Source organism: Bison bison, unplaced genomic scaffold, assembly GCF_000754665.1.
Source record: "Bison bison bison isolate TAMUID 2011002044 unplaced genomic scaffold, Bison_UMD1.0 scf7180017864317, whole genome shotgun sequence".
In the NCBI taxonomy this organism is placed as follows: Eukaryota; Metazoa; Chordata; class Mammalia; order Artiodactyla; family Bovidae; genus Bison; species Bison bison.
In genome coordinates, this window is record NW_011494889.1 from 3,759,674 (window position 1) to 3,778,509 (window position 18,836).

At 52.4% G+C, this 18,836-nt stretch overlaps 2 protein-coding genes across 6 annotated transcripts in view; one reads left to right on the plus strand and one right to left on the minus strand.

The window, feature by feature from the left end:
- Window positions 1-1,592, plus strand: part of EPHX1 (epoxide hydrolase 1, microsomal (xenobiotic)) — a 37,641-nt gene extending 36,049 nt beyond the window's left edge. For all 5 annotated transcript variants that reach the window (XM_010852864.1, XM_010852862.1, XM_010852860.1 and 2 more), the window contains 2 exons: window positions 357-473; window positions 1,089-1,592. In XM_010852864.1, coding sequence (XP_010851166.1) covers window positions 357-473; window positions 1,089-1,290 — 319 coding nt within the window. In that variant the 3' untranslated portion in view covers window positions 1,291-1,592. The remainder of the gene's footprint in view (window positions 1-356; window positions 474-1,088) is intronic.
- A 527-nt stretch (window positions 1,593-2,119) lies between these two features.
- The window catches only part of TMEM63A (transmembrane protein 63A), a 36,934-nt gene continuing 20,217 nt past the window's right edge, over window positions 2,120-18,836 (minus strand). The window contains exons 11-24 of the mRNA XM_010852865.1: window positions 16,756-16,836; window positions 16,389-16,512; window positions 16,162-16,295; window positions 14,498-14,635; window positions 12,953-13,106; window positions 10,143-10,249; window positions 9,915-10,001; window positions 9,363-9,425; window positions 8,246-8,408; window positions 7,215-7,320; window positions 5,724-5,891; window positions 4,902-5,017; window positions 4,484-4,546; window positions 2,120-3,066 (exon numbers count right to left, since the gene is read on the minus strand). Of these exons, the coding sequence (XP_010851167.1) occupies window positions 2,902-3,066; window positions 4,484-4,546; window positions 4,902-5,017; window positions 5,724-5,891; window positions 7,215-7,320; window positions 8,246-8,408; window positions 9,363-9,425; window positions 9,915-10,001; window positions 10,143-10,249; window positions 12,953-13,106; window positions 14,498-14,635; window positions 16,162-16,295; window positions 16,389-16,512; window positions 16,756-16,836 (1,669 nt within the window). The 3' untranslated portion in view covers window positions 2,120-2,901. The remainder of the gene's footprint in view (window positions 3,067-4,483; window positions 4,547-4,901; window positions 5,018-5,723; window positions 5,892-7,214; window positions 7,321-8,245; window positions 8,409-9,362; window positions 9,426-9,914; window positions 10,002-10,142; window positions 10,250-12,952; window positions 13,107-14,497; window positions 14,636-16,161; window positions 16,296-16,388; window positions 16,513-16,755; window positions 16,837-18,836) is intronic.

An 18,836-nucleotide genomic window follows, 5' to 3' on the forward strand; every position in this document is an offset into this window, starting at 1 on the left:
CCCCCCCCCACAGCCCCCCCAGCGGTGACCAGCCAAGCTCCTGGTTCAGTTGACCACACCTGCTTCTTCCCATCCGGCCTGAACCTTTGCAGGCAGGTCAGGGAGGGGGTTGGCTGACACCACCCAGGATGACAGCCTGCCTTGTACGTGCTCATCATTCTACATTACCTGTCTTCATGGTAACTGGTGACCTTGGACCAGGCCTGCCTGTAGCACAGGGAGAAATAAGATCACTGAGCGGGCAGTGAGGCCCAAGGAGGGGTGCCAGGTGGGCACAGCACCCGACACATAGCTTGAAAGTGGCACCTCTCAGGCGCACCTGGCCCTGAGCATGGCCTTCCGGTCTGCTTTCCCAGGAAGTTCTCCCTGGACGACCTGCTGACGGGCATCATGCTCTACTGGACAACAGGCACCATCACCTCCTCCCAGCGCTTCTACAAGGAGAACCTGGGGCAAGTCAATAAGCATGAGATGTAAGTCCAGCTGAGCCCAGAAAAGGGCTTCTGGGGAGGATGCCTGTGAGACAGAGAGAGGGAGGTGGCCCGCTTGGACTCAAAGGACATTTGATATGGAAAAGTGCAGCCAAGCCTTGGGTTCACACCAGGTGTGTAGAATAGGACACAATTTAAAGGAGGTCAGGGGTGCTGGGCCTCTCTTTAGAATTAGCTCACAGAAGCTAATGAAGAGAGACAACAGCTCCCTTTGCTGCCAGGCCTGGTCCCCAAACATCCCCAGGGGCTCCCCCAGGGCCAAGGCTAGCCTTAGGTGGCACAATGGTTCTGGAACTTCCCTGGACCCCTTGCCAGATCTCATAGGGAGACCCTCAGGCAGCAGCAAAGGGAAAAGGGAGCAAAGGTGGGAGTTGGAGACTGTTCCCACCTCGGCCACACTTTCCAGCTGGGGCAGCCCTTCCAGAAAAGAGGGCCCTTATGGGGTTGGAGCTGAGGTGGGTGCTTAAAACCTAGGTCTGTCCTTTTATGGATCCATGTGGCTGAGCGAATTTGACCTTCCCCCCCAGCTCCCTGAACCCCGGTTGTGCGGGAGAGCCAGCCCGGCCTGCCCCTCAATGAAATATCCGTCTCTTCCAGGTTGAAGGTGTATGTGCCCACGGGCTTTGCTGCCTTCCCCTGTGAGCTGATGCACTTGCCAGAAAAGTGGTTGAAGACCAAGTACCCGAATCTCATCTCTTATTCCTACATGCCCCGTGGGGGCCACTTTGCTGCCTTTGAGGAGCCAGAGCTGCTTGCCCAGGACATCCGCAAGTTCGTGGGGCTGCAGGAGCGGCAGTGACCCCGGCGGGGCCTGTCACCTCCCCGGCAGCCCCTGCCCTAGCACAGCAGGCTCCCTCCTGACACCCGCCCTTTCACAGAGAAGTCCCTGGTCTCGCAGCCCAGCTCCCAGTAGCAGTGGGGCTGGCGGGGAGCCCACTCCCCATCTCTGGTCCTCTATGGGGAGAGATGCCCCTTTCCCCAGGAATGTGTTTGCTGCCGTCCCCTGCCCGTGCTGGGACCCCAGGCTCACCCTTCCACGCGAACGCCCCACGCACTTGCTAAGCAACATGGCTTTGATGATAAATGATTTTTCTTCTAAGAGTGGCTGGAACAAGTGACTTGCTGAGCCCCGATCCCACGTAGGGTGCCCCTTCCTGCTGAGCTGGCAAGCCTGCGGGCTGTGTTGGGACGGTGTCCCATTCCATTCTTGGGGGCACCAAGAGGCCACTCTGCCCATCTGGGTCCCCGCCAGGGGCAGCTCGGAGCAGAGGCAGTGAAGCCAAGTGACTACTGGGGACCCTCACTGCCTGCTTCAGCGATTGGAGGCAGCCTCCCAGCTCTGCCCACCCACACCCATCATGCAGGCTTGTGCCTCGGGCGCCCCCTGGAGGCAGTTGGGAGGCGGCTTCTCCAGCAAGTGCCCAAAGAAGCATTGCAGCCATGGGGTCTGGTTGGGAGAGAAAAGGCAAGAGGCTGAGCCCCTCCTTCTGTGGCTATAGTTCTCGCTTGGCTTCAAGGAGGCTCTGAGCACTCTTCCTTCTGGAGGGAACAGACAGATGGAATCAAGGGCTTCAGATGGAGCCCCATGCACTGGATGGGAAGAGGCAGGGAAGGCTGGCTCTCTGCAGTCTGGCTGAGTGGGCACTTTATTAGTGGTCCTCATGGTCCCTGCCGTGCAGGTGACCCCGACCCAGCCACCATGTCACTGGCAACATGAAAGAAAAAAAAAAAACCCTGGTGGGGATATGGAGAAGCCTGCTGCAGCCTGGCGCTGGCCCACAACCCCTCCTGCTTCCTGCAGCTGACTCCCAGGGTGGGGCAGGGGTGGGAAGGGTCCGGTACCCGTGAGGCGAAGCTGGGATGGACCTGGACCACCATCAGGAACCCATCTTAGGCCTGTGGCTGCTGCAGCCTCTTTGGTTATCGGTGGTATGTGTGTGTGCCTGGAGAGGGGTGGGCAGTGTCTGGATGCTCAGAGGGAGAAGGTCTTCCACACGGTGCAGCCCCCTCTTCCTTGATTCTGTCACCATGCTCATGGGTTGGAGGGACACAGTTTCAACACATGATCCTGCTAAAAATCACCAGGGCCATCATCCCAGCCACAGAGCTGGGCACTTGTGCAGGAGGAGGGGGACTTGGAAAGAAATAGAGCCTCAGGCGAGCAAGTGAGAGTCCAGGGCTGCACCTGTGCACAAAAGAACCCCACCTGATGGCGGTCCCGCCCTCCCTGCTCAGCCAAGGGCCAGAGCCCCTTTCTGCTTTCTTCTCTTTAGAGTGGCTGTGCTTAAAACAGGTGGAAAGAAGTCCTGAACTTGGTTGAGCTCGAGGGCCAGCCGCCTCTCCACCTGTCTCTTCACCTCCTGAGTCCCCAGGGCCCCGAGCCTGGACCAGCCCTGCAGTTCCCCAGCCCTCAGTCCCCCTGGTCAGCGGCTGCCACATGGTCCTCCGGGCTCTGTGCCAGACACTGCCCCGCAACAGTCCCGCTGATGTTGTTGATGGCGCCGTAGGTCTGCTGCTGCGGAGACAGGGCTGTTTTCTCTGAGGACGAGCTGTTCAGAATCCGGGGCACGTAGGGCTGCCAACAAATGGGGGTGTTAGTGCTTGGGAGGGCTGGGCACGAGATTCCAGACCCCATTCTCCCCCTACTGTCCCAACTCCCTCCAGCAGGAAGACACAACAGAATTCTCATAAAGGACACATAAACAACATCAGCTTAGGACATGAGGACCTAAAAGATAGCAACTGGCACATTCTCCCAGTAGCCAGAGCAGATCAGAAAGCACAGCCACGTAGTTCTCATGGTGCTAGAGAAGAAAGCCCACCTCTTTTTCAGAGGAGACAAAACATCCTCAACTCTAGAGGAACTTTTTATAGGAATCAGGTCTATCAACACAGGACAGGTTTAGAATGCTGTCAGTGGGACTTCTGAGGAGCTGAGCGAATCTGTGCAGGCTGTGCTTCCTCTCAATCCCAGACTCCGGCTGCCAACCCCAAACCAGGCTGAGAATGAGGCGTTTATATCCGCCACCTGCCGTCTCTGGCAGGCACACTCAGAGTTGTGCCTCTGGACGATGAATCTTCCTGAAACCTCCAGAGCTGGTCCAAGGACAGACACTGATAAGAGTGCCTGACACGTGGGAGGGAGCCAGCGGAAAGCACACTGCTACTGACTCAGATCGGCACTGTCCCAGCCCTGTCGGTCAGTCCCAGCCCGATCTGCCAGGCCGGCGGTCACAGCTCTGGGAGCCTGGGGCTCCATTCTCCTTTCCCAAGCCCACCACAGGAGGAGGACCCTGGAAGCCAGAAGCAGGGAGAACCAGGAAGGAAAGGAGTCCTGGTATCTTTCTAACTCGGTGTCCTCCTCCAAAGCAGGTGCCATGCTCATCTACTGAATTCAGAGAGGAGTTAGTGTGACACCCTCTTAACGCCTCGTGAAGCACCTCACACAGGCAGGTGCTGATGAAATGCTCTGATAAACCTTCATCAAACCACAGGGCCTTGAGAAATGGCTTCAGTAAAGATCGAAACTCATCAAGCTTAAACATGCAGAGAAGGAAAGAGATGAGGGGTGGGAGGGAGGAGGGAGGGGGTATAAGTATACTTATAGCTGATGCACACTGTTGTCCAGCAGAAACTAACCCAACATTGTAAAGTAATGATCCTCCAACTGAAAAAACAACAGCAGCAGCAACAACAAAACTCACCAAGCATGAAATACGCAGAGAAGGAAAGTGAGCAGGGAACTGAAACCAAGGGGGACCGGTACGTATCGTGGTAAAACTAATTATCTTCTGGGTGATGGATGTGGCTTCACACATGCAAGAGAAAACATCCGGAGGGACCAGGGATTCCTTCTCAAATGACATTAATTCAGAAACCCTCCTGCCACATGATCAGGGGACTTCTGTCTTGAGAAGATCAAAGCGTGTTTGCAAGGCCCATCTGGCTGGGCCTGTGCAGGTGCTCCGCGCTCGGGTAAGAAACACACTTACTGTGAACGGTGGAGGTACGTGGGCCCCCGCCTCATTGCCTTTGTCACTCGCCGATTCTTCTGTCTGCAGATAACAGCAAAAACTTGCAATGATAAACATAACTGATCTTTCTGAACTAACACCCTCTAAACAAACAGACTATTAACACCCAGAATAATAGTACCAGCTGGCACAAAGCTACCAGCAGCAGCCCAAGAGAGGATGGGGTGGTGGGGGGAAGGCAGCGTACGGAGCAGGGAAGGGGAGGGCGGGGAAGCTACACATCACAGCCAACTACCCACGCCTTCCCTGTGGATAAATAAAATCTGGAGAGGGCTGCTGATCTGTTGATATGGGAAGGCATATCCTTCCCATAGGAGGGCTGGAGGATGAACCCAACCATCTTCTGCCAGACTCTGGCGGGGCAGGGGCCCTTTACCTTGTAGTTGAGAGGGCTGAGGTGCTTGAAGCATCCAAAGCAGGTATATGCCAAGCAGACCAGGATGGTGAGCAGCAGCACCAGGAAGGTGAACAGGGTGAGGGGAGCCTTCAGACCTGGGGACAGAGGGATGCCAGCCTTGATGGAGGGAGGTCACACCTGCTGCACGAACTGTTGTGTGGCTTCTCCCTCAGGCCACAAATAAAAGAGAAGACATCATTCCCTCCCCCTTCCCACCATCTCCAGCAGCTGGGACGCTGTCTTCACCCCCAGGGGCACACAGAGTGACGCACTGAATAGCTGTCGTTATCCCGGGTCAATTTTGGACACTGGGGCACTGAGTCAATGGCAAGAGGCCAACCTCCTTGCTGGGTTGGTTCCCTCCAGTCTCCAGTGCCCTGGGCAGAGTCAGGCATCTCTTCTGCATTTTCCTTTTTCCCAAGAGTAGCAGTTTTCCCTGCTGCCTGCCTCTACCTCCTCCACACTGTGCCATGTGAGGACCTGGGCCCATCCACACCCTAAAAGAATCACGCGGACAAACTTCCCTCTCTCCTCTGGTCCAGTCCCTTCATCTTCCCTGAAGGCTATCTGGGGCAATGGACCTGGCCTTCCCCAGCTTACAGCTGACCTCAGGAGCTTGGAAACAGGTTGTCAGTGCTGCACCCAATCAGCCCTCACCCTGGGGTACCACCTTCTGATTGGACACCGAGTTGATGCTCTTAAAGCAGTGAGAGATTTGACTGGCTGGTGTTGATGTGGGAATGGGAGGTTGGGGGTGGCCTCCTGCCCTCCACCCCTGCCCTAGGTGGCAGGGCTGCTTACCCAGGCGCAGGAAGGAGAAGAAGTAGAGCCAGAAGAGGCACAGGATGGGAGCGGCCAGGGCCTGGTTCACAGCCGCGAAGTGGATCCTCTTCTCCAGCTTGGCCGGGAGGTAGGCGAAGTAGAGGTTGTGCCGGTCCACCATGTGCTTGAGCAGGATGTAGATGAGGCCTGCAGAGCCAGGGCTGTGAGCTGGACCTCGGCTGGGACCAGGGGCTGCTCTGCCCCCTGCCTCCTGGAGGCACGTTTTGTGCCAGAGCTGGAGCCAAGGCAGCTGCTGGGCTCCATGTGTACCTGCATCTCCTGGCTCTCGCTCTCCCCAACCCCCCTCTCCCCTTCTCTCCTCTCTTCTTCCCCTTTCCTAGCCTCTTTCTGACCCCAGGGAGTAGAGGTTTCTGTGTATCCTCTTGGATCACTGCAGTTCTAGGACCATTTTGGGGAAAGAGGAGATTTTACACCCAGATGCCTGGCCTCAACTTCCTCCCACACTGAGCACCCCCCAGCAGGCTGAGCCCCTCCCCTTGCCCCTCAGTGCTCCCACTCTCCTCTCCTTTCCCACCCAAGCCGACCCCCTGCACCGTCCCTGTCAACAGAGGCCCAAGGGTCTAAACCCAGGGATGGCACAGAAGGTACCCAGGTGCAGCCTTTTCTATTATGTCAGGTTCTTAAAAAAAAAAAAAAAATTGTTGTTGCTTTGAAAGAGTAACACTACTGTAGATCTTTAAAATAGTACAAGAGATTATATACAGAAAATGAAAACTTCCTCCTAAACCTCAGCCAACAGTCTCCCGGATGTTCTCTTTCCTTCCAGAGTCTTCCATCTGTTGCCAGCTCCTGAGGATGTATTTTATTTGCAAGACCTTGGCCTTTTAAGTCAAGGAGACCTTGGCCTTCAAAGTCCTAAGTTCAAATCCTGCCTCCACTCCTCACTAGCACAGCGTTAAGTGCTTCATCTGTGAAAAGGGGACAGAAACAAGACCTGCTTTGAAGGATTGTAAGAGAGTGAAGTGGAGAAGGAAATGGCAACCCACTCCAGTGTTCTTGCCTGGAGAATCCCAGGGACGGGGGAGCCTGGTGGGCTGTTGTCTCTGGGGTCGCACAGAGTCGGACACGACTGAAGCAACTTAGCAGCAGTAGCAGCAGCAAGAGAGTGAAGTGTGGTAATCCACATGGAGGGCGACAGTGGCGGCCACAGCGACAAACTCAAGGCCTCCCCCAGTGCTGCTGGCTGAGAACCAGCTGAGAACGAAGCACTCAGCCAGCAGAGGCCATCAGACCGGAGGAGGACTCAGAGAGGTCTCAGTTTGGAAGGACAGTGGTGGCAATCCACGAGAAGTGAAATTAAATTTGGTGTGGCTGTGGCTATGAGCCACAGCTTGTGGTTCTCGGGGTTACAAGAGGCCCTCTGTCTGGGGCGCTCCATGACGTCCTGGTGCTGGCTGTCCTGGGGAACCCTTCGGAACCAGCCACCCACCTACCCTGGGGCCCACTCACCAAACGGCACAATGATGGGGCAGGTGATGCTGTAGGCCATGATGACGGTGAAGACGCACAGCATCCACGCGTACATGGCTCCAAACTCGTACTCGAAGGCCTGGTTCTGCGATCGCGAGATGGTGAAGAACTTAGGGCTTTGGTCCACTCCAGCCCACCTCCGTGCTCTCTGAGGTGGTCGAGGAGAACACGTCGGGGAGGACTTTGGAAATGGGAGACTCACAGTGACCCCCACCTCTCAAGCAAGGCCCTTTCTGCTCCTCCACAAGCCTCTTCCAGCTTCACTTAGCTCACACCCAGACCTCTCGAGGCATGATGACTCATGTTTTCATAGTGTTTTCCTTGTTCTAATCATGTCTACCCAACAGGCCTGTGAGCCTCCAAAGGACAGAGGGGATACGTCTGACTGTAGAACGATCCTCAGCAGACTCTGGCGTCAGACCCAAGGTCAGCTCCGCCCCTTCGAGCTGTGTGTCTCAGCCAAGCATTTGACCTCCCTGTGGCTCAGTCTGTGCGTCTGCAAGGTGGGCTCCACTAGGGCCCATCTCACAGGGGCTCTGAAGTTTTCAGTGACAGGATGCAGGGCCTCTCTGCTCATGGTTCCCACAACAGCAAAGGAGAGTAAAAGAGAACCCCACACACCCAATTTAGAGTCTTGAAACAAATGCCATCAGTCCCAAATGCCTTTGACCTCTCGGGTTATCTAACAATTTATGCAAATAGAGGGCTATGGGAAAGGAATGTATGGATCTTAGTTGTGTGTGTGTGTGTGTGTGTGTGTGTGTGTGTGTGTGTGAGATCAGGCCAGTTAAAATGCAAAAATCCCCACTCTCTCCTCTGCCCAAGACAGAGTGGATAGAGGACGATGTAGCCAGGCCACCTTCACACAGGTGCCTCACACCTCCATTCCCCGCAGTGGGGCCCTGGGCCGAACTAGGAGGCCCTGAGCATGGTGCCTGGCACTCCGCTAGGTAAACGTGGTTGGTGGGGAGGCTCTAGAACGAAGGCAGCACCCACGTCCACCCTCGTACCTGCTTGACGTTCTTGCGGTCGGCCGCGGTCTTGGCCATGACCATGCGGAAGGTGTAGAGAATGAGGCCGGGCAGCCGCAGGAGCTCCATGCCGTTGCCGATGAAGGCCGAGGCGATGACGTAGTTCACAAAGAAGGCGCCCTGGTCGGGCAGGAAGACGCACCTGGGGAGCCGCCGGGTGTGTGAGCTGAGCACCCAGGGAGGGAGAGGAGCCCGCAGCTGGGCAGAGGAGGGACTGAGAACTAACCATGGATTTGGCCATCTGGCTATCACTGTCAACCTAGACCTGAGCTAGTTGGGTTCAGTGTGTCTGTGGCTGCCAGCTCCCAAGTCCTCAGGTTACCTAGCGAGAACTTAAGAAAATTCGCTCTCTCCTTTCAGATAGGCACGCGCAGGCCTCCCTGTGAACACTCCCTTAGAAAAGTTTATCTTGAACCTTAGGGTCTACATCAGGACCTACAGTGTAGTACCAGAGGGCTGGGCTGTATCCCAGCTCTGTCTCTTAACTGGCTGGGTAGCTTTGGGCAAGTTCTTCAACACCTCTGGGCCTCAGTCTCCTCATCCGTAAAATGGAAATAGTCATCATTTCTGCCTCATAGCTTGTTGTGAAGATTCGATGAGAAACAGAAGAAAGCATTTAGCAGAGCATCTTCTTAAATAACAGATATTGTTATTAAAAGGGTGTGGTATAAGCTGAAAATACTAACAAGGACACACATTTAGAAATTAATTTAACTCCACTCTCATAGCAAAAATAACCCGGGCCCAGACAGTTATTCTGGTTGCAGTGTTAATCACTATTTCCCTTTCCCTTCCCTGGCACCCCTGAGACCTAGCAGTTCCCTTTCCCCAAGCGGTTCTGTTTTCAGTAAGTTTCAAAGGATGAAGGAGACTGTCACTAATTGAGTTTTAACCTAAAAGATTAACCACATTTCTGCACACGTGGCACAAAGTGGGTCAGTTCCCAGGGTGCAGCCCAGCCAGGAAGCTGGAGGGGTGAAGGGGAGGCTACAGGCGCTGAAGCACAGACTACCCTCCCCCTCTGTCGTCCGAGGCCCAGCCCCAGGGGACATTCATCCGGGATCTAGAGCCAGAACTCAATGTGGCCGATACTTACTCCAACCTGATAGAGGCCTCTGAGGATGTTTTATCAAAGAGCCACCGGAAGAAAAAATCCAAACTGAAAGAAAAATAAATCCTGTAAGAATTTATTTCCAATACTCCATGTGATCATACCTATATTTTCTTTCTTTGTTTTTGCTTTCTGCTTTTTTTGATTGTTGTTTGTTTTGTAAAAGGCCTAATCTCAAGATCTACATTGGTTTTCTACATTGCATGTACACTGGTTACTTATTTCAACATAACTTATCAGGGCCTGCTTTCACAAAAGCTTCCTTCCTCAGAATAACCAAAGCCACAATTAGACTCGCTCCCTAAGTGGAAGGTCCATGATAAGTTTCATTTTTAAGCATTTTTGTTTTCAAGGCAGAAAGAACCTATCTCTGAAAGTATCAGTGGGCTGGCACAACAGCACTCCAAGGGGGTATGACAGGTTTAAATGTCGTTAACAATTTGGATCCACTTCCAAACCATTTGCATTTTCTTGGAGACAGCGTTCTCTGGATGTGACCTTGGTTCTGAACTTAGAGCAGGAGGTGGTAATGTGTACCTGGTGAGGCCAAGGGAGGGCAGGATCAGCACCATGAAGATCAAGAATATGTAGACCTTGGTCATCATGATCCAGTTCTCTCCTGACCTGCAGGAAGTCAGACGTGAGCCCTCGCAGTCCCTCAGATACCCCAGGTATTCCCAGGAAGGCCCTTGCTGTGTGCCCATCGCGCTGGTAGGCTGCAGGGCCAGAGACCCCTCCCTCAGGGGTGAGTCTCAGAAAACTCACTTGGTCCAGTGAGATTCCAGCAGTGTAGAGTAGTAGACGATGGTGGGGAGCAGGGCAGAGAAGGACCACAGGAGGAGGGTTGGGAAGAACTGGCTGATGACGGGGTTCTAGAAAACAGTCCATAGCAGAGAGAGCTGTGAGCCTGGGCGATCTGGGTCGTGACCTGTTGGCATGGCGACTCAGTGAACTCGGGGGTTTTGGTCATATTTGTCCCCTAGAACCAATGCTGTACCTGGTACAGGGTAGATATTCCATAATGCTGGCTGAATAGATGATAACAGCACCTGACATTTGCACAGCTCTTTTTTTTTTTTTTTTAATTTTGGCCATGCCACACAGCATGTGGGATCTTAGTTCCCTGACCAGGGATTGAACCCACGCCCCTACAGTGAAAGCGCCAAGTCTTAACCACTGGATCTCCAGGCAAGTCCCTGTGCAGCGCTTTAGAGGGACGAAAGCAACTTCACATACAACTGAACTCCACTCATCCTCCTGGCCAGATAGAGAAGCTCTTCTGTTCCCTATAAAAAGCCAACAGCAGACACCACAGGAAGATGTAGTACTGATGGCCAGGGCCCCTCTCCAGCCTCTGGCGCACTCAGCTCCCACTGGCCCACTCTCAGCTCCCCAGAACTGTGCCATGTTAGTTCCCGACCCGGTCTCTGCCTGTTGTACTTGTTATTGCGGTTTCATGATTTGATTAACTTATTACCTTCTCTGAAAAAATGAGCCTTGTAACAATAGAAGTTTTCCTTGAAAACTAGGTTGGACACTTTGGAAAGACTTGATAAAGGTGAATTTCTGAAAAATGCTGTTGAATTTGACCGTAAATTAACTGGAAAAGAGCAAGGAAAATGAAATCTAGGATTCTGTACTTTTTGCAAGTATCTTTAAGATCTTGCTTTACTGTAAGAAACTAAAACTAGAATCACAAACAATGAAATAAGGGTATGTTCTCCGTAAAATGGACAAAAGGGAATTCTAATCAGCAGATCCTTCCTCAAAAGAATAGGCCTTGACGGTACACTGTTGTTGTTAAGTTATTAAGTCATGTGCAACTCTTTTGGGACCCCATGGACTATAGCCCATCAGGTTCCTCTGTCCATGGTATTTCCCAGGCAAGAATACTGGAGTGGGTTGCCATTTCCTTCTCCAGGGGATCTTCCCAACTGAGGGATCAAACCTGCATCTCCTGCATTAGTAGGCAGATTCCTTACCACTGAGCCACCTGGGAAGCCCAACCACACAGTCAGTTCAGTCGCTAAGTCATTTCCAACTCTTTGTGACCCCATGGACTGCAGCACATCCGGCTTCCCTGTCTATCACCAACTTCCAGAGCTTGCTCAAACTCATTTCCATTGAGTCAGTGATGCTATCCAACCACCTCATTCTCTGTCATCCCCTTCTCCTGCCCTCAATCTTTCCCAGCATCAGGGTCTTTTCTAATGAGTCAGTTCTTCAGCTTCAGCTTCAGCATCAGTCCTTCCAATGAAAATTCAGGACTGATTTCCTTTAGGATTGACTGGTCTGATCCCCTTGCTGTCCAAGGAATTCTCAAGAGTCTCCTCTAACACCACAGTTCAAAAAGCATCAATTCTTCAATGACATGCTGAAAATCTCAACAAAACTTATGCATTTTTAAAATTATCTATTGAGCCATTTATCACAACAGCCCCATGAGTATAACACGGCAGAGTGTTATAGAAGAAAAACCAGTCCTTAGAGGAAAAAGCAAGGATCAGAATTCATCAGCTAGGGAATGGCAGAGTTAGGACCAGGCCCTCAGGCCCTCTGTCCACTGTGTGTTTTCCAGGGTATGATTAACCAAATGCCAAGTGGAACTGAAAAAAACAAGACTGAGGATGATATTTCAGCAAAGCCAATTATGGGAAACCAAGTAGATGCCATTTTAGGGAGTGTTTAGTTGTTATCAATTCATGTAAGATTTTTTAAAAAATCATTCATTAGCTATCTAGAGTAAATAACTTTACAACAAGATTACCAGAAACTGAAATTTTAAAAAAAAACAACAATAATAATTGATTCATGATCCTGCTACCCCAGAGAGCAAAAGATGTTTTTTCATTCTTTGCTAGCCACTCCCCATAGCAGCACACTTCACTGGCACATTACTGTGACCACTGCTGAGAGATAATTTTATATGCTGATCTTATCATACGCCCCCTATGTCTGCCACAAAGTCTATGTAATTTTTTAATGAAAGCTTAGTGGTCTATCAGACTGAATACACCTCATTCAACTCAAATCTCCCCTACTGTTGAGCATTTAGATTGATTCCATTAGAGTTGTATCTATATCTTTATAGTAACACATACACACATACATGGACTTCCCTGGTGGCTCAGAGGGTAAAGCGTCTGCCTGCAATGCGGGAGACCCGGGTTTGATCCCTGGGTTGGGATGATCCCTGGAGAAGGAAATGGCAACCCACTCCAGTATTCTTGCCTGGAGAATCCCATGGATGGAGGAGCTTGGTAGGCTACAGTCCACAGGGTCGCAGAGAGTCAGACACAACTGAGCGGCTTCACTATACACATTCATATACATGCATGCACACACACACATATATGCACGTAACATTACTATAAACACATTGTAATAAATGCTGCCATATATGTCCAGGGCTTAAAAACATAGACATGAGTCGAGTGGTTCAGTTTGAAACTAAACTCCTGGTTTAGTTTGACCCCCACCCTGCCACCCCAGCCCTTGGCCTCATCCCTCCACCTCCCACTCCACCCTCTTATCGCCAGCCCCGCCAGGAGGGGTCTTGCAGAACGGTCACTCACATTCAGTGCATGGATGGGTTTGGTGACATTGAACTTGTCCATGGTGGACAGGATGATGGAGGGTGTGGTCAGGAAAAATAGCACCACGAAGAGGATGAAGTTGATGCCCAGCCATTGGAACCACCAGCGGAAGCCCTGAATGGAGAGGTTCTTCCTGCAGAGAGGAGGACACGGGCCCTGGAGGCTTATCTCTCAGGCTCTGGTCACCTAAGACACCAACAGTGCACTTGGCTAAGGTGGGTCAGAAGGTCAGGTTCAGGCAAGGCAAGCGACTAGACCGAGGGCTCCAGCTGAGGGCTCATTCTGACCTCAGGAGCACAGGCAAGTGTCCTGCACTGACCTTCAGCTCCAAGAAGGTCAAACTTGGGGTCCCTGTGAGCTCAGCGGGGAGACAAGTTATTTGCTGCTAACATGGCTCCTCAGCTAGAGTCTGGGGCCAGAACCTACCTGAAGAGACACCAGGAGCCTCCAAGCAGAGCAAACAAGGCTCCACGTGGCCTTTCTCAGACACACTAGAGACACATGACCCCCGAGGGGCCCATGAGCTGGGGTGTGAGGAGGAGGGAGGCAGGGGACAAAGGCAAAAGGCCCAGCTGGGAACTCCCTGGCTTCTTGCCCCCACCAAGAGCAGAGTGATAACCAGTTCCAAGTTTAGAAAGGTCAGGAAACCAAAGAGCAGAGCCGCCAGGGGCTGACGCACAGCCAGCAGAGGCGAGGGCCCAAAGCTTGCTCTGGACAAGGAACTGAGGCCAGGCTGGACGGCGAGCCGAGCCGAGGCCTCTGCCGGGCCATCCTTGCCCTGGGCATCATGCTTCAGGCTCCCGCGGACACAGCTCAGGTCACCAGCTTGTGCCCCAGGCCAGAGGCAGCTGGCACTAAATGCAAGCCTGCCCTGTCTGATACAGCAGCCTCAAGTCACAGGTGGCTGCTGAGTGCTGATATGTGGCTGGTCTGGACAGAGATGGGCCAGAAATGCCAAATACATGCTGGATTTCAAAGACCACAACATAGGAAAAGGAGACTGCAAAACTTTTCAATTTTTAAAAATTGATTACATGTTAACCTGATAACATTATATATATAGAGAGAGAATTCTTATGAGAGTTAATTTTAATATTTTTTTTAGACCTGTTCTTTATTTTTAATTTTTGGGTTTTTGTGGCCACACCACATGGCTTGCAGGATCTCAGTTCCCCGACAAGGGACTGAAGCCAGGCCACGGTAGTGAAAGCCTGGAATCCTAACCATTAGGCCAGCAGAGAACTCCCCAGTTTCTTTTACTTTTTTTAATGTGGCTAAAAGGAAACTTAAAATTACACACACAGCTCCTATTATAACCCTACTGGACACTGCTGATGCCAGGGAGAAACATTGGAGTGAAGCCCTGGATGTAGACAGGCCCCCCCATGATGCCCCCTACCCGCAGCCCAGAGGCGTGCAGGAGAGTGTGTGTCTCCCTGAGTCAAACCTGTGCTTCCAGGTGACTCGGGCCGCCCCACAGGACACCCCGGCCTCTTTCTCACCCCTTCCTGGCTGTGGGCTCACCAGCAGATGTCCTCGGGGTAAGCGGCGAAGGTGACCGACCACCTGGAGATGCGGAGCTCTCTGCCGTGGGACGAAGGCTGTGGCTCACCTTTGCACTGAAGGCCCTGACACTTGCAGGCGTTGAAGTCCTTCAGGACGCTGCCAGGAAATGCAGAAATGGCCAGGGTCTAGACCCCTCAGGGTACCATGTACACATGTGGCAAATAGGACCATGTGAGAGTGGAAGCCCCGTGGCGCAGGACTTCTACTTTATCATTGCTGCTGCTGCTAAGTCACTTCAGTCGTGTCCGACTCTGTGTGACCCCATATTCGGCAGCCCACCAGGCTCCCCCGTCCCTGGGATTCTCCAGGCAAGAACACTGGAGTGGGTTGCCATTTCCTTCTCCAATGCATGAAAGTGAAAAGTGAAAGTGAAGTCGCTCAGTCGTGCCTGACTCTTAGCGACCCCATGGACTGCAGCCGACCAGGCTCCTCCATCTATGGGATTTGCCAGGCAAGAGTACTGGAGTGGGGTGCTACTTTATCATTAGCTTATTATAATTAATGCTATGAAAGAGATGCCATTCTTAGCACACTATGAGCAGAACTTTGTTCAGTCCTGAGAACAAGCCTGCCAGTCAGGGATTACCGTTACTATTTTACAGATGAAGAAATGCAGGCTCTCAGAGTGAGGTTTGCATCCCAGCTGTCTGACTAAAGCTCCTATACTGTTCCCGTCACCCCAACACAGGGGGCTCCTCCTTGCGTGCTGCCCCCCTGCTACATGCTGCCTGTTAAGCTGGGCTCTGGTTGCATCCCCCTGCCGGGGCCACGGCCTCACCTTTTCACTCCCCCACCTCCCCGCAGACTCCCTAGCAGCATTAGACTGCATTACTTACGACCCCAAGATACCCCTCCCTAGGACTCCCACATCCACCTTCACCACTCTTTCCCCCCTTAGTCTCCCACAAAGAACCCACCAGCCCCCCATTCCCATCTCAGAACACCCTTCCCCTTCTCACTGGCCTTCCCCCGACCCCGCCTCACTTCAGGATCTGCGGGGCACATCCAGGGGGTCTGTTCCCAGGGTTCATGAAGCCCAAGGCAGGGAAGGCAGGCAGTGGGGCATTTGCTGGGTCACCTCCCTTCCGCCTCCCCCTCCTGCCCTCATCCCCTGCTGCCCCCAGCACAAGGTGACATGGAGATCCCAGGCATGAGAGTGCTTTAGGAGCTAGAGCCGAGGTGAAAACCCACTCCCCTGGGCGAGGCTCCTGTCAGCAGTGAGCATTCCGCCTCCAGTGGTGCCTCTGTAGGGAGATGGGAAGGACACACACGGAAGGAGAATCTGATTCCAGAGTGGGTATATGAAGGAGGGTGTGTACACCCCACCTGGGAAAATGCTGGGCCACAGAGGCAAGAGGATCCCTGGGCAGCTGGTGAGAGCCCGGCAGTGGGGTGAGGCTATGACAACCAGCTGCAATCACCCAAGCCCAGTCGTCACACAGACACAGGTTGGGCTCATCAAGGGAGTGAGTGGAGTGGGTGGCTGCCCCCCATGCCAGCCACAGCCAGAGAAGGAGATGCAGATGCCACAAACAAACCCCAGAGATGGCGGTCCAGCAGGACCATCTCAACCCAAGAGGAACAGCAAGTTGTCTGGAAGCACAGAACACACCCACACTCACTAGGTGGCCATGGACTTCTCCTGGAAGGTGACGAAGGCCATTCCCAGGGGCTGGTCCTGGACCCTGCATTCCTCCTCTGTGATCCTCTCCATCAGCCCGTCCTTCATGCGCGTGTAGTAGGAGATGGCGTCCTCCTATCAGAGGACACAACCCCTTGTGATGACGCGGCCTTGTGCGGGTGTCAGGGGGCCCAGCACCCACGCCCCCGGTGGGGTGTGGGCCCTCACCCACTCACAACCCCGCACTTCACAGCAGCAGAACTGGCCACAAGGCTTGGGGTTGATGAAGGTGCGCTGGCCTGTCTTCACCTGCAGGTTTGTGTAGTAGGTCAGGCTCTTCTCAGTCTTTTTTCTGTAGTGGGAGGGACAAACGTCAGACTGGCAATCCTGTGGTGTGACTCACAGCCTGCACCCGTCATCACCCACTGGTCACCACCAGCTTTCTAAGCAAGAAAAGGGCAGAGCCACCCTCCTCCCATCCTCGCTGGGGAAGCCGAGGCCAGCAAGGAAGGAAGGTGGGCATCTCAGAGGGAAGGGGCCAGAAAGCTGCAGGCCAGCTTTGCCCATGCCCACCGCCCTGCCAGGCCTCCCTTACCTCTCCTTGCACAGGTAAATCAGCTTGGCCACATCGTAGCACAGCTGGACCTCCACCACTTCACACGTGGGATACGCGTCCCTGTGCCCCGGAAGCAAAAGAAGACCACTGGGAAAGAGAACCCCTGGCAGGGGAGACCCCAAAGACTCCAAGGCTGGCAGAGCAATTACATTTTCATTTCTGCACCAGTGGAGACCTCTTTCCTCTTTGTCTTTTACCAAAGGGGGAAATTTTGAAGTATAATACAAAGAGGTCCTTTTTAATAACAAGGAAGTAACTGCCTGACACTGACAAGTTTACATCTACTTGGTTTTAAATCAGCACTTCTTTTGGAGAAAAAAATAACACTATCCATTACCTCCTCTACCCACGCAAGGGAATAAATTTGTTGTTTGCTCCAGGTCATTATCTACCTTAGACCATCACTGAAATCCTATTCAGTTTGTGACCCTTTTGAAAAATCACAGGTCTAATGAAAGCAAAGGACCCTCAGCCCAGTAAATGCATTCACAGATCATAGTAAAATACTGCATGTATACTTATTCTTGGCTGGGCAGTGTAAGAACATTAATTTATCTGATCCTTACCATGACCTGTGAGGTTTCTGTGCCCACTTTACAGATGAAGAAAACAAATGCTAGAGAGGTAAAATGACTTGTGATCAAGATCACACGGCGAGTGCATGTCTGAGCCAGGAAGGGAACCCAGGTGGCCAGGTCCAGGACCCATACCTGAACCCACCATATGATGCTCCGTCACCATACGCACATAATCATATGTACAACTCCTGGGCATTCCTGAACCAGGTAAATGCCTATCTACTTCATGCCAGGCACCAGGTACTGGGTGTGGAGCCTGGAAAAGTGTACATCTTAGTGAGAGACAGACAGCCTGAAATTGTCACAATTTCAGGTCCCAATAGGAGGTTTGAAGAAGAGAACAACATCCTTGCTACAAGGCTGATTCACACATCAATCCCCATGGATTGCAGCAGTGTTCACTAGAAGGGCTTCCTAAAATAGGAGAAAGTGTGATTCAGTGTTCATAATGGGAATGCAAAGACTTTTTTTTTTCTAAGAAATACATTAAGTGGAGCTACTGTTTCCAAAGGGCTTCCCTGGTGGCTCAGTGGTAAAGAACCTGACTGCTGATGTAGGACACGTGAGTTAGATCCCTAGGTTGAGAAGATCCCCCCGAGGAGGAAATGGCAACTCACTCCAGTATTCTTGCCTGGGAAATCCCACGGACAGAGGAGCCTGGCAGGCTACAGTCCGTGGGTCACAAATAGTCGGACACAGCTGGGCGTGTACACACACACTGTTTCCAGATGTTGCCTAACAGGACACTTGGGAGAGCTGTTTCAAGGAATCAAGGAAAATGATTCCAGTATCCGGTGTTTACACACAGAAAAATATTTCTAAAATGCTTTGAGTTTCTGAAAGAGAGGTTAGTCAATAAATTTTAAACATTTCATTTTACAATTCTGTTTATACTAGTAATTTGAGGCCTGGCATGCTGTGGTTCATGGGGTCGCAAAGAGTCGGACACGACTGAGCGACTGAACTTGAACTTGAGTAGTTTGTTTAGAAAGTGTTCTTCATAAATAAGGCAAAGCTAAGCCATGCTGTTGCTTAGTTGCTTCAGTTGTGTTCTGTGTGACACAATGGACTGTAGCCTGCCAGGCTCCTCTGTCCATGGAATTCTCCAGAATACTGGAGTGGCAAGAATACTGGAGTGGGTTGCCATGCCCTCCTCCTGGGGATCTTCCTAGCCAAGGGATCTTCCCAAACCAGGGATCAAACCTGGGTCTCCTGCATTGCAGGCAGATTCTTTACCACTGAGCCACCAGGGAAGCCCAAGCTAAGCCACAGCCAACCCTTAACCCATACTACAAATTACTGACTGCTGATGAGGAAGGAACAGAGACTGAAACCTCAGCTCCCTAGCTGGGGTTCCAGCCCTCCAGCCCAGGATCCTGGGAGTCTCTGGCCTGCTCCCCCCGTACCACCCCCTTTCCTGATGTGCCATATGATGCTCTGCATTCATGGCACTGTACACACATAATTTCCTTCTCACAGGAA